The sequence below is a fragment of the Rana temporaria genome, chromosome 6 (genome assembly GCF_905171775.1).
Source record: "Rana temporaria chromosome 6, aRanTem1.1, whole genome shotgun sequence".
NCBI lineage: Eukaryota > Metazoa > Chordata > Amphibia > Anura > Ranidae > Rana > Rana temporaria.
The window spans coordinates 2,516,649-2,530,093 of record NC_053494.1 but is presented as its reverse complement, the minus strand read 5'-3'; the positions used below and the strand labels follow the sequence as shown (position 1 = coordinate 2,530,093).

The following is a 13,445-nucleotide window of genomic DNA, read 5'->3' as shown; positions in this document are numbered from 1 at the left end:
GTGGGGAGAAGAGCAAATGTATTTGTGAAGGGAACCCCTGGTGTTAGACCATTCCTATAGTAAGTTTAAACATTAGTTTAACATTTTAACTCTGCAGGATAGTGCATTTAGGGGTGATCTTTAACAATGTTTTGTGTTGCTGATTTAGTTATGATATAAAGAACAGAGACATACCAGGATCATTGAACTCCACCATAGTGTACTGCCGGAAACTGCATGGAAATTTAAGAGCCACACGTTCCAGAAGCCAGGTGTTCACTTTCTTCAGTTCTGTAAAGTCATCATACATGCTTCCTGTGGTGTCCACCGCATAGGTCAAGGATGGAGACTCTGGGGAAGGTTCAAAAGGTTTAACTGCCAAGCTATCCAAAAAGTGTTTTTTGTGTTTTATTGGTGCCGATGTATGAGTCCCTCTCTGACTTTGTGTCTCTTGAGGACATCAGCATCCACTGAGGTTCTATTCCACCCACCTGGTTTGTGCTACTATCTCTCCAACGGCAGCTTTCCCTCCCCCTTTTCTCTCTCCTCTCTCTTTCTCCTTCTCTTTCTCTTCTTTCTTTCCCTTCTTTTCTCTCTCTCTCTCTTTCCCTGTCTCCCCCCCACTCTATGCTTCTCCAACTCTCTGTGTCTCTATCTTTCCCTTTCTCGCTCTCTCTCTTTCTCTCCTCTCTTTCCCTCCTTTTCTCTCTCTCGCTCTTTCCCTGTCTCCTCCCTCTCTATGCTTCTCTTCCCCCCTTTCTCTCTCCTCTCTTTCCCTCTTTTTCTCTCTCTCTCTCTTCCCCCTCTCCCCTCTCCATACTTCTCCCCCTCTCTATGCTTCTCCCTCTCTCTCTCTTTCTCTCCTCTCTCTCCCTTTTCTTTCCCTCCTTTTCGCTCTCTCTTTCCCCATCTCTCCCTCTCTCTATGCTTCTCCCCCTCTCTGTGTCTCTCTCTTTCACTCCTCTCTTTCCCTCCCTTTCTCTCTCTCTCTTTCCCTGCCCCCCCTCTAAATGCTTCTCCCTCTCACTCTCTCTCTCTCTCTTTCCATCTCTCCCCCCTCTCCCTCTCTATGTTTCTTTCTCTCATTTGCTATCTATCCCTTTTCCTCCCTCTCTCTCTCTCTCTCTCTCTCTCTCTCTCTATCTCTCCCACTTTCCTCTCTCTCTTGCTCTCTCTCCTCTCTTCTCCCTTCTCCTCCTCCCTCCCTCCTCATTTTTTTCTCCACTATCTCTATATTACCCATCCCCCTCCCTTTATTTCTCTCTGTACTTCTGTCTCTCTCCTCCTCTCTCACTCCTCTCTTCTCTATCCCCTCTCTGCCTCTTTCTCTCTCTTCTCTCTCCCTCGCCCTCTCTTTCTCTCCTTTACTCTTTGTCTCCCTCGCTCTCACCCTCTCCTCTCTCTGTCTCTTTTGCTCTCTCTCTCTCTTTTTATCTCTCTCTCCATCTATCTCTCTTTGACTTCCTCCCCCTTCCTCCCCCTCTCCTGTCTCCCTCTTTCTCTCCCTTCCCCTCTCTCTCTCTCTCTCTCTCTCTCTCACTCTCATCCTCTCTCGCTCTCTCTCGCTCTCTCTTTCTCTGTCTCTCGCTCTCTCTTTCTCTGTCTCTTACTCTCTCTTGCTCTCTCTCTCGCTCTATGTCTCTCCTCTCTCTCTTTTTTTCTCTTTCATTCATCTCTGTCTCCATTCTTCTTTCTCTTTTTCCTCTCCCTCTCTATTTCTTTCTCATCATGAACTTACCTTCTGTGACGCATCCACTACGTCCATCAGGTTTGCTCTGACCTGTAGAGATACAAAACAAAAGAACTAGATTTAATTTGCATGGAGTAATGGAAGGTTGGCTCCCAATCAGATTTTGATTTGTAATGGCTCCTCCATTGGGGAGATTTCCTCTCACTGCCTTTCTTAATAAAAATAATTGATTGAGAAACAAGTGGAAGGAAATCCTCCCAACAGACAGAAATTCTCTTATATTGTATATCACATCATGAGCACTTTACTGCGGTCCAAAGGGGCAAAGTCTTATACATGGGAAAGCTTTATATGCTTTTAGTAACTTGTGTTTCTGATATTTTACAATAAAACAAGAAGGGCTCGGCAGAGTGTCCATTACTATCTTGAATGGTAGAAGTCATATCTGCAGCATCTTTCCAACACGTTCTGAGCCTGGCTACAGACACAACACTAGATACAGCCACAGATACAACTCAGGCCCCGTACACACGGTCGGACAAAACCGATGAGAATGGTCCGACGGACTGTTTTCATCGGTTCACCGCTGAAGTGGCCTGATGGTCTGATGTGTGTACACACCATCAGTTCAAAATCCGATCGGGTCAGAACGCGGTGACGTAAGACACACGACGTGCTGAAAAAAACAAAGTTCAATGCTTCCAAGCATGCGTCAACTTGATTCTGACCTTGCGCGGGTTTTGAACCAATGCTTTTCTGTACTAACCATCGGTTTGGACCGATCGGGCAGCGGTCCATCGGTTCGGTTTTGAAGCATGTTTTAAAACTTTGGACCGAAGGAAAACAGACCGATGGCCTATACACACGGTCGGTTTGGTCCGATGAAACTGAACTTTGGTTCATTCTCATCGGTTCGGTCCGACCGTGTGTACGGGGCCTCAGAGTTACAGCAAAACAGTCTATGAAAAATAAAAAAAGTCAGAACACATATATGAGTGCTACTGGAAGTGTTTACGCAAAATAATCTGACAAACCTGAACTATGGATCCTGGATGTTTAAAAAAAAAGAAGAAGCTACTGATAAGGAGAGAATAAATGGACGAGCCCAGACCAAACCCAACTACTGGTAAGTGGACAGAGAGATGTTTCATCAATTTTATTTAGAATTCAATAATTTTAACCTTTTTTTGGCATAAAAGAAAGTGACAGATTCCTTTTAATGAGATATCAGGGGTCCTCAATGTCTCCTTTGCCTTCCACTGAAACTTATTAAACTCAGACCATGCTTGATGATCTTCTTCTCAGCCCCCAATGGCCAGGGAATGATGAATCACTCGGAGCTTCGGGGCTTCATTCACTACAGGGCCAATCATCAGGTGGATGTTTACCAATTACCAGTGGAGGTCATTACATTAGGGGTGTAGGGGTGCCGCCCTCCTAAGCCCTGCACCCGGCTCCTAATCTACAAGCAGGATGCCAGACACATGGATTTCAATGTTTATTTTTTAAAGCACATGATAAAAGCCAGAGGCTCTAAATGGCTTAAAAAAGTGTGGGCTTGGGGCGCATAGAACTGCGCCCTGAGCTCACCCAGTTGTGTTACAATAGCAAATTAATATTCGCTATTGTCTTTCTGCTTCTTCTCCCAGCCAATCAGGAAGCTGGTTTTAAAACCTGATTGGCTTGAGAGGAAAAGCGTCTGTATTGTCCGGGAGCAGGGGGGAAGCACAGAGGAGGAGATGCAGGAGGAAGCCACCGAAGCTGTCCGCAGCCTGGATGGGGTAAGTGCAGGGCTAATGGGATAATTGACGGGCAAGCAATGGTGGGGTGGGGGGTTTGACTGACCGACTAACCGAACGAACAGGGGGTGGGGGGTCGGGGGGTTTGTTTGCCACCCCCCTAAAAATAGAGCATTAGCAACCACTGCTAATTACCCTCAACCCCCCCCCCCTCCCACTGATACCAGTCATGAATGTCCCAGGCATCCAGGAGGGGCAGCAGAGTCCAGGATACATGGCGGGGTGGGGTCAGGCAGGGGTGGTGAACCATTTCTATGAGAATACCAACCAAAAAATGTACTTCTTTAGATGTAAATGCCATCACTGCCACCAATGAATTTCAGTGGCCGTGAAAGAGTTAAACGATCTTTATATTCAAGAAAATCCATCTAACAAGTTCCCTTCACTTCCAGTTCTGCTAACAACATTTTGCCAGACAGGAAGTGAGGGGAAATCTTTCTAACTGAGAACCAAATACACCTGATGGGGCTTCTAATCCTTCCCAATGCCATTCAAAACGTATGCCCCGTACACACCATCACTTTATGTGATGAAAAAAAACAATGTTTTTAAAAACGTCACTTTAAATGACCGTGTGTGGGGGAAAACGTCGTTTTATGTCTTGTAAAAAACACCCCAAAAAATTGAAGCATGCTTCAATTTTATGTGTCGTTTTCAAAACGTCGTTTTTTACTTCACAGAAATTGACCGTGTGTAGCAAAAAACGACGTTTAAAATGACGTTTTTACACCCGCGCATGCCCAGAAGCTAGTTATGAAGCGAGCTTCAATGGAAAAACGTGGTGAACATAACCTCGCTTTGCTAGAGCATTGTGAGAAAAACGATGGTGTGTAGGCAACTTCCTCTTTGAAAATTGAAGTTTCAAAAATTTCGTTTTTTACTTCACAGAAAATGTCGTTTTTTTTCATCACATAAAGTGATGGTGTGTACGGGGCATAAGGAAAACAAGTTTTGTACGGACATACTTTAAAGTTGCTAAACGTCTGAAAGTTGTGCAAAATATAGTAATTCATATTTTTCACAGCTGAAAAAAAATCTAGAAAAGATTAATTGTAACTGTACCGTCTCTCTTTATTTAGTAGAGCGCTGTGCAAACTATTGGAACTACATAAATCCTATACAACAGTGGTCTCCAAAATGCAGCCCGAGGGGGGGGAGGGGAGGCGGGGGCTGTTGCAGCCCTTCCCTTATCTTTACCTGGCTCTTTGGGCTCTATAACATCCACTGACACCAACAATGGGGCATAATTCCTGTCGCTGGCACCAAACATGGGGCACTATTTCTCCCACTGACTCCATCAAAAGGGCACAATTCCTCCACTGACACAAACAATGAGGCACTATTCCTCCCACTGATACCATCAAAAGGGCACAACTCCAACTGAAACCAGAGATAGGGCATAATTCCTTCCATTGATCCCAACAATGGGCCACTATTCCTCCACTAACATCAACAAAAGGACACAATTCCTCACAATGACACCAACATAATTTCACAATTCCTCCCACTGACTCCAATGATGGGACAGGATTCCGTCAATTGACATCAACCATAGGACACTATTCCTCCCACTGACACCAATGATGGGACACTATTCCTCCCACTGACACCAATGATGGGACACTATTCCTCCCACTGACACCAATGATGGGACACTATTCCTCCCACTGACACCAATGATGGGACACTATTGATCTTTTATTGAAAAGAATCAAGCAACCAATTTTATACAAAAGTAAAAAACAAAACTATAGTACAAAACTTCAAACATAAATCCAAGAAATACACATCCAGGTTCAGAATATATACAATATATACACTATACACCACTACCAAAACATTACTACAAAACTATTTACACAAAGCAGCAGAGAGGGCCTAAGAGGCACAACCCGTCACCTATGTACGCAGCCATTTATCAAAAATGTATCAAAAATAATAATCTAGGGTGATAAGAGACAGACAGCCACACCCGGGAAAGAGACTCCTGGCAGTCAGGGAGGCTTGAAACCCCTCCACGCCTTCAGCCAAGCCCCCTGACCCCGCTTGTCTCTCTCAAGCCCCCGAATCTTCCCCACCTCATGCACAATGTCATACACCACCACCTCAACAGGAAGGATTTTTTGCCGAATGCTGACCTGACACCGTGCGTTCCAGGTGAAATAACGGACCACTAGGCTAACTAAAAAAAGTGTATCCAAACAAAAACCTCCACCGGTACTGAATGCTCCGTACACCCACTCGGCATAACCCAGCCTGGAGAGGAAAGGAACACCGAGCGCCCGCCCCACCTGTTTGTACACTTCTATGTTAAAAGGGCAACGAAGCAGAAAATGGTCCATAGTCTCCTCCTCACCTGCACACTCCTCCTGAGGACAGCTACGATCCACCCCACTGCGGAATTTCAAATTGCCCCGAACATAGAGCCTCCCATGGAAGCACAACCAGGCCAGATCCCTAAATTTAGGAGGTATTCTATCCAAATTAATAAGTCTCAACCCCACCCTCAAAACTGGGCCTGGGCAATCCCTTAAGGCCAGTGGGTCATGAAAGACTTCGCTCAAGACTCGACTCATAAGGTCTTTCCTCGGAACCGATCTGAGATCTTCAGCCGACAATCGCCACTGCCGCAGTAACTTCAGGCACGGAGCTACATAGGCTGGTAGCTGACCACGATGACCCCTGCGATTCTTCACTTGGCCACCTTCTTCCCAAAGTCACAGAAAAGGACTAAACCAAGATCTAAATATGCCTGCCCATCCAGGAGGTTCCACTGCAAGCATACTACCAATGTTAAACTTGAGAAATAGCAGTGAAAAGAAAAGAACTGGGTTGACCATACCTAAGCCACCCTCCCTCCTGGATAGGTAGGTGACATTCCTCTTGATGGGGTTCAGTCTGTTCCCCCACAGCATCTGGAAGAACACACTACTGACCCTAGCATAGAGAGACACTGGCAAGATGCAGACAAAGCTGACATACAAGAAGATCGGTATCAGGTAAGTCTTAATCAGATCAACCCTTTCCCTCATAGATAACTTCCATCTCTTCCAGTTGACCACCTTAGCATTGGCAATTTCCAGTCTGCCTTCCCAGTTTTTGAGGCCATAATCGCCGGGTCCAAATTCAATGCCTAGTATCTTAATTCTTTCCCGGGGCACTGGAAAGGTGTCCGGGAGATCAAACCCCTCACCTTCCTTTCCCATCCATAAAACTTCGCTCTTTTCCTGATTGATCTTGGAGCCTGATGCTTCAGAATACCGTGATGTCAGAGAGACCACCTCCTCCGCCTCATCCGTCCCAGTGACAATCACCGATACATCGTCCGCATAGGCAACAACCCTCAATGGCGGCTCACCCGGGAGCCCCACTGGTACCCCACACAACATGCCGCTCTCTAGCCTCCTGATGAAGAGGTCGATTGCAAACACATAGAGCAGGGGACTCAGGGGACAGCCCTGGCGCCCCCCGGAGCCAACCTCAAAGGACTGCCCAACCCAACCATTAACAAGAGGGAAGCTTTCTGCCCCCTTATACAAGACTTTCATCCAATCAACAAAACCACCTGGCAGACCGTACTTACTAAGGAGCATGGTTAACACGATCAAAAGCCTTTGCCTGATCCAATGTCAGCAAGTACTTTCCCCAGCCTGCAGCCCTGCACCGCTCCAAGGCCTCCCGGACAGCTAACACCGCTGTGAAGGTGCTCCTACCCTGGACCGAACAGTGCTGATGGCGAGAAAGCAAAGACTCTGCTACTGACGACAGGCGCCAGAAAAATATCTTTGCCAGTATCTTTCTATCGACATTAAGAAGGCTGATGGGGCGCCAATTCTCAATCATCGAAGGATCTTTACCCTTTGACAGAAGAATCACAGCCGAGTGCCTCATGGAAGGGCAAAGCACCCCCTCAGCAAGACAACTGTTAAAAACCTCTACCAAATGTGGGGCCAGAATAGACTTAAAGGCTTTGTAAAACTCAGCCGTCAAGCCATCCGGTCCGGGTGACTTTTTGATGGCAAGCTGTTCAATTGCCCTCATCACCTCTTCAACTGTGATCTCCTCTGTCAAATTCATCAATGGAACATCTCCACCATTTAGACCTGGAGTAGAGTCCAAAAAGCTTTCCATCTTGTCACGGTCAAGCTCTTTCCTCCCAAGAAGGTCGGCATAAAAGGACCTCACGACCTCCAGAATCCCTGACCTGGACTTTGTCACGGAACCTGTACTGTCCTTAAGGCCAACGACCGCTTTAACAGCTACACCTTGTTTGCAGTTCTGGTAAGGGTCAGGCGAGTGGTACTTCCCATAGTCCCTCTCCAGAACCAAAGAGGCATGCCGGTCATATTGACACTTCCTGAGAAGGAGTTTCACTTCGGAGATTGCCCCAGGATCTCCTCCTCTCGAGACAAGAATATCCAGCTTCCTCCGCAAACGTTGGTAGGTCATGTATTTATTAAACTGTGTTCTATTGGCTAGGCCCCTGAAGAATCCAGCGATCCTCTTTTTGGTCAGCTCCCACCACTCAGCCTTGCTGCTACAAAAGTCCAGGATGGTCACCTGTGCCTGAAAGAATTCCTCAAAGGATTGTCTAACATGTTCTTCCTTGAGTAGAGTCGAATTCAATCTCCAGATGCCCTTTCCCCTCTGAGGGGCGTCTGAAGCATTCAGGGCCACAGATAGCATACAGTGATCAGAGAACTCTACTGCCTGCACCACTGGGGGTGAGAAAGCAGAGGCCTCCTTCAAAAAAAACCTGTCTATCCTACTCTGACTATTACCACGTTGAAAGGTGAACCCGGTGTCATCCGGGAGGTGCGCAATGTGCACATCCACAAGACCAGCATCCCTAACCATACTATTTAAAAAAACGCTATCATATCCCAGCCTGTCCTTGAAGTCCTTCCTGTCCTTGGGCCTAGTTACTGTATTAAAGTCGCCTCCAAAGACCACTTGCCGGGATGTAAAAAGAAATGGCTTGATCCTTGTAAAAAGGCATTTCCTGTCCCACTTTGTGTGCGGCCCATAAATATTAATTAGGCGCAGGTCCTGCCCTCCCACAAGGACGTCTAAGACCATACATCTCCCAATCTCCACCTCAATAACCCACCGGACAGTTACCATGCCGGTTTTAAACAACACCGCCACACCGCCGTAAGGCTCGGCCGCAAGAGACCAGTAAGATGGACCATACCTCCACTCTCTCTTGGCCATATGAATATCTGCCAAGGAGGTGAGCCTAGTCTCTTGCAAAAATAAAATTTCAGCATCTAATTGGCTGAACAAAAAGAAGGCCATAGAACGAGCTCTCACTGACTTAATGCTGGCGACATTTATTGTCGCCACTTTTAACGGAGGGGGAACCGCCATTTGGGTTATTGGGTGGATTGCTTCTTAGCTCCCCTCTGCTGCTCATCGCCAGAAGCCTCTCTCTTTCTTGAGGCCGCCTCCAACTCCATTTCTGAATCGGAGCTCAGCTCTGAAGAAGCGCCAGATGATGAAATGTCCCACCTAGTGGACCTACGACGGGTGGAGACAGGCACCGGAGCTTCCCGTCCCTGTTCCGTCCTCACCGCCTGCTTCTTCCGCCGCCCAACCTTCCTCCTCTCCTCCAGGTACCGCAGGTCAGCCTCAGAGATGCCCTCATCTCTTGTTTTTTTCTTTGAAGCAACCTTTTTAGTACCCGCTCCTGGTGGGGGGGGTAAATCCAACTTAGGAGGGATAGACTCCCGGGGGGTAACTGACTCAGGGGGCACAGACTTGGAAGGTTCTGACACAAGAGGAGCGGGTACAGTAGGCTGGGGGGACACAGAGACAGATACAGAAGGAGTACTTACAGACACAGGAGGGGTGGCCACAGGAACTGGGGAGGGAACTGGGGAGGGATCCTGAGCAGGACCAGGGGGGTCGGTCACCGCAGCGGAGGATGGTACACCAGGGGCCTCCCCCTCCATCCTGTCCAGCCTTGACATCTCATCCACTACCTCCTTCTCCATATTGTGCCAGGCCTCAGGGCATCTGCTGTAAGGGTGGCCAAGTCGCAGGCACAGGTTGCACCTGATCTTCTGGGTGCAGTCCTTGGCCATATGACCCTGACCCCAACACACTGAGCATATCAAGGCCGAAACAGGAGGAGCTAAGGTGCCCCTTCTCTCCACAGCGGTGGCACAGCTTCGGCTGACCAGGGTAGAACACGGTCATCCTATCCCTCCCTATGAAAGCCGAGGAGGGCAGGTGACGGACAACATTTCCATCCCTGGCCAGCCTGACTGTTACCGACCATCCCCCAGTCCAGATGTTACGCTCATCTAGTATTTTAACGGGTTTGGTCAAAACTTCCCCGTCGTTCCTCAACCAGACCTCCAGATCCCTGGCAGGGACGCTCTCATTGGTGAGGATGATAGTGATCTTTTTTACTGTTGACCGCTGCGAAATCGCAACTGGGGCCAGACTTTCCCATTCGGGTCTTGACCTGCACCGGGCCTCATATCGCTCCCAGAACAGGTCAAGACCCTCTGGCTTGGTGAAACTGACTGTATACTCTCGCGTCCCTGACACATGAATAAAAGCATAGAGATCGTTAACCCCAAAGCCCATTTCTAGAATTAAATCCACCACTGCACGCCGTGCAGGGGGGACTGCACCACCTTTCCATTTCAAGATGACAACATTACGTCTGGGGCCCCCAGCAGAAGCCAGAAACCCATTACCATATCCCCGGGGGCTCGAGGTGGTAGTCCTTAGAGGAAAACCCTGCTTGGGGGCGGAGCTACCGGGGCAGAGCGTACCACCTGAGCGAAAGTGGGTTTATCTGGGCCAAGACCCCACACTGAAGTCACTTTATCTGCATGAACAGAGTTAGTATTGTCCATCCCACCTGAAATGGGACCATTGTCCATCCCACCTGAACTGGGACCATTGTCCATCCCACCTGAAATGGGACCATTGTCCATCCCACCTGAACTGGGACCATTGTCCATCCCACCTGAACTGGGACCATTGTCCATCCCACCTGAAATGGGACCATTGTCCATCCCACCTGAACTGGGACCATTGTCCATCCCACCTGAAATGGGACCATTGTCCATCCCACCTGAACTGGGACCATTGTCCATCCCACCTGAAATGGGACCATTGTCCATCCCACCTGAACTGGGACCATTGTCCATCCCACCTGAAATGGGACCATTGTCCATCCCACCTGAACTGGGACCATTGTCCATCCCACCTGAACTGGGACCATTGTCCATCCCACCTGAACTGGGATGATTTTTATCAGCCACACACACCTTCCCATCAGGAACAGTCACTGTTGCTGCTGCAGTACCAGCTGTCGCCTGATGCTGCGCTGTGGAGTCCTGAGCAGCAGTGGGGCAATCAGCTTTGGTCTCAGCATCAGGAGGGTTAATGGGTTCTGCTGGGACTTGCAGTTCCTTCACAGGAATGTCATTTTTTAAACGTGTCTCTTGCTGCATTGCAGCCTCAGCAGGCACATTATTACTGCATACAGTGTGATTATTGGGCACATTATCAGTCATGGTGCTAGATGGTACAAACACAGTCTTATTCACAACATGGGGTTTAGCAGGCTTTACCTTATCAGGTACATCATCTGTTATTTCTTCATCATTAAATACCATCTGATCCCCCCGCACAGGAGACTCCATTACCTGGATCACCCTCAGCATGCCTCCTGAGTCCTGGGAAGGCATTGGGGTGCTTACCTCTCCCTGGGGGGGCAGGGGGTCAGAACTGGGGGTCTCCTCCACCTCCATCTTTGTCACCTTTGCAAACCTCCTTTCGTTGGAGAACTTTTCCTTGAAAGGACCATCCCTTCCTTCCATTATGGCCACGATGGTCTCTTGATGGTCCACACGGACCTTGGCCAATTGGATCTCTGGATCCATGGATCCGCGTTTCTGGCTATGTAAACCTTCACGTAGCCTTTGCAGGCGCTTCAGCTCCGCACGTAGCTTGTACAGCTTATGCCTCTCCCGGTTTAGGACTTTTAATGCCGGCCACCACTCGCTCCCGAATGGCCTCCGAGCCTTCATCCACACCAGGGGTAGACAGATCACAAGCTGAGGCTTGTAGAGGGGCAGACATGGCTGAGAGCCTCCAGCAGGGGAGGCCCCGCTGCCCTCCATGGCTTCCCCAGAAAGGGGCCAGGAGAGCTGGGATAGATTTCCAGGCAACTCCCTTCTCACACAGCAGCTTCAGACACACCTTCCTCCTCACACACCTGTGCTCCAATGGTGGGTGGGGCACTATTCCTCCCACTGACACCAATGATGGGACACTATTCCTCCCACTGATACCAATGATGGGACACTATTCCTCCCACTGTCACCAATGATGGGACACTGATCCTCCCACTGACACCAATGATAGGACACTATTCCTCCCACTGATACCAATGATGGGACACTATTCCTCCCACTGACACCAATGATGGGACACTATTCCCCCCACTGATACCAATGATGGGACACTATTCCTCCCACTGACACCAATGATTGGGACACTATTCCTCCCACTGACACCAGTGATGGGACACTATTCCTCCCACTGATACCAATGATGGGACACTATTCCTCCCACTGACACCAATGATGGGTCACTATTCCTCCCACTGACACCAATGATGGGACACTATTCCTCCCACTGACACCAATGATGGGACACTATTCCTCCCACTGATACCAATGATGGGACACTATTCCTCCCACTGTCACCAATGATGGCACACTATTCCTCCCACTGACACCAATGATGGGACACTATTCCTCCCACTGATACCAATGATGGGACACTATTCCTCCCACTGACACCAATGATTGGGACACTATTCCTCCCACTGACACCAATGATTGGGACACTATTCCTCCCACTGTCATCAATGATGGGACCAGTGGCGGCCCGCCCATAGGGGGCGCCCGGGCGCCGCCCCCCCTCCCCCAGTCAGTAAAAAAAAAAAAATCTAAAAAAAAAAAAAAAAAACATTTTTTTTTATTTAAACATGTCCCTTTAAGGAAAAAAAAATTCCAAAAAAGGTTCTCATGTGCACTGAGTCCGGGCGTCAGGCGCCGGGAAAAGCGCGGTATGGGTAGCGCCACGTCTGTGCAATCACGGGATTGCAGACGTGGCGCTACATTGGCAGCCCAAAAATGCCTTTGTGGCGCGGTCCATCGCGCCACTTGCTTCCGGCGCGATGGACTGCATTGTTATGGCTGGGCGGGTGCATCCACTATTTGTGCTCGTTCCGTCCTGACGTCCCTGGAAGAACAGGAAGTGACGTCGGGACTCGGGGCGCTCAGTGCGAGTACAGGTAAGCTGAGCTATGCCGCCTGCCTCTGCCCCTCTGTAATGGACTGTTTTCTCTGCAAAGTTCGGCGGCAGCAGCTGCAGCTGTCCACCCCCCTTCTGCAAAGATTACCTGTGTTCCAATTTTTTTTTAGTGAATATTCGGCCGAAATCGCGGCACCCCCCCCCCCCCCCGCGGGGGGGGGGGGGTTGGGTTGTCCGCGATTTCGGCCGAATATTCACTATAAAAATTTTTTTGGAACATAAGGAATTTTTTTTTTAGTGCACATTTGGCCGAAATCGCGGCACCCCCATCCCCCCGCGGGGGGGGGGGGGGGGCGGTGGGGGTGCCGCGATTTCGGCCGAATGTTCACTAGACATGATGAGCAATTAACCCAGTGCAGATGTAGGCTTATTGCAAGGGTGGATTTTTTTTAACATTTTCATGGAGTTGGGCTTTAATAAATGATTTTTAATGTTCAATGCAATGCATATTATGGGTGAAATGCCAGCCGTCAGCAGCCTGAGCCCCAGGAGAAGATGGGGAGCTACAAGTCCCAGCAGGTTATAATATAAGGCTCCTAGGTGGATGGGAGTCTTATATTATAAACCTGCTGGGACTTGTAGTTCCCCATCTTCTCCTGGGCTCAGGTGCATGCAATCCACCATCTATG

The 13,445-nt window shown here is 48.9% G+C and overlaps 1 protein-coding gene across 1 annotated transcript in view; it reads right to left on the bottom strand.

Moving 5' to 3' along the window:
* The window catches only part of LOC120942793 (uromodulin-like), a 46,773-nt gene extending 42,035 nt beyond the window's left edge, over window positions 1-4,738 (bottom strand). Inside the window, exons 1-3 of the mRNA XM_040355718.1 lie at window positions 4,666-4,738; window positions 1,718-1,759; window positions 175-330 (exon numbers count right to left, since the gene is read on the bottom strand). Coding sequence (XP_040211652.1) covers window positions 175-330; window positions 1,718-1,759; window positions 4,666-4,738 — 271 coding nt within the window. The remainder of the gene's footprint in view (window positions 1-174; window positions 331-1,717; window positions 1,760-4,665) is intronic.
* Window positions 4,739-13,445: the final 8,707 nt, after the last annotated feature.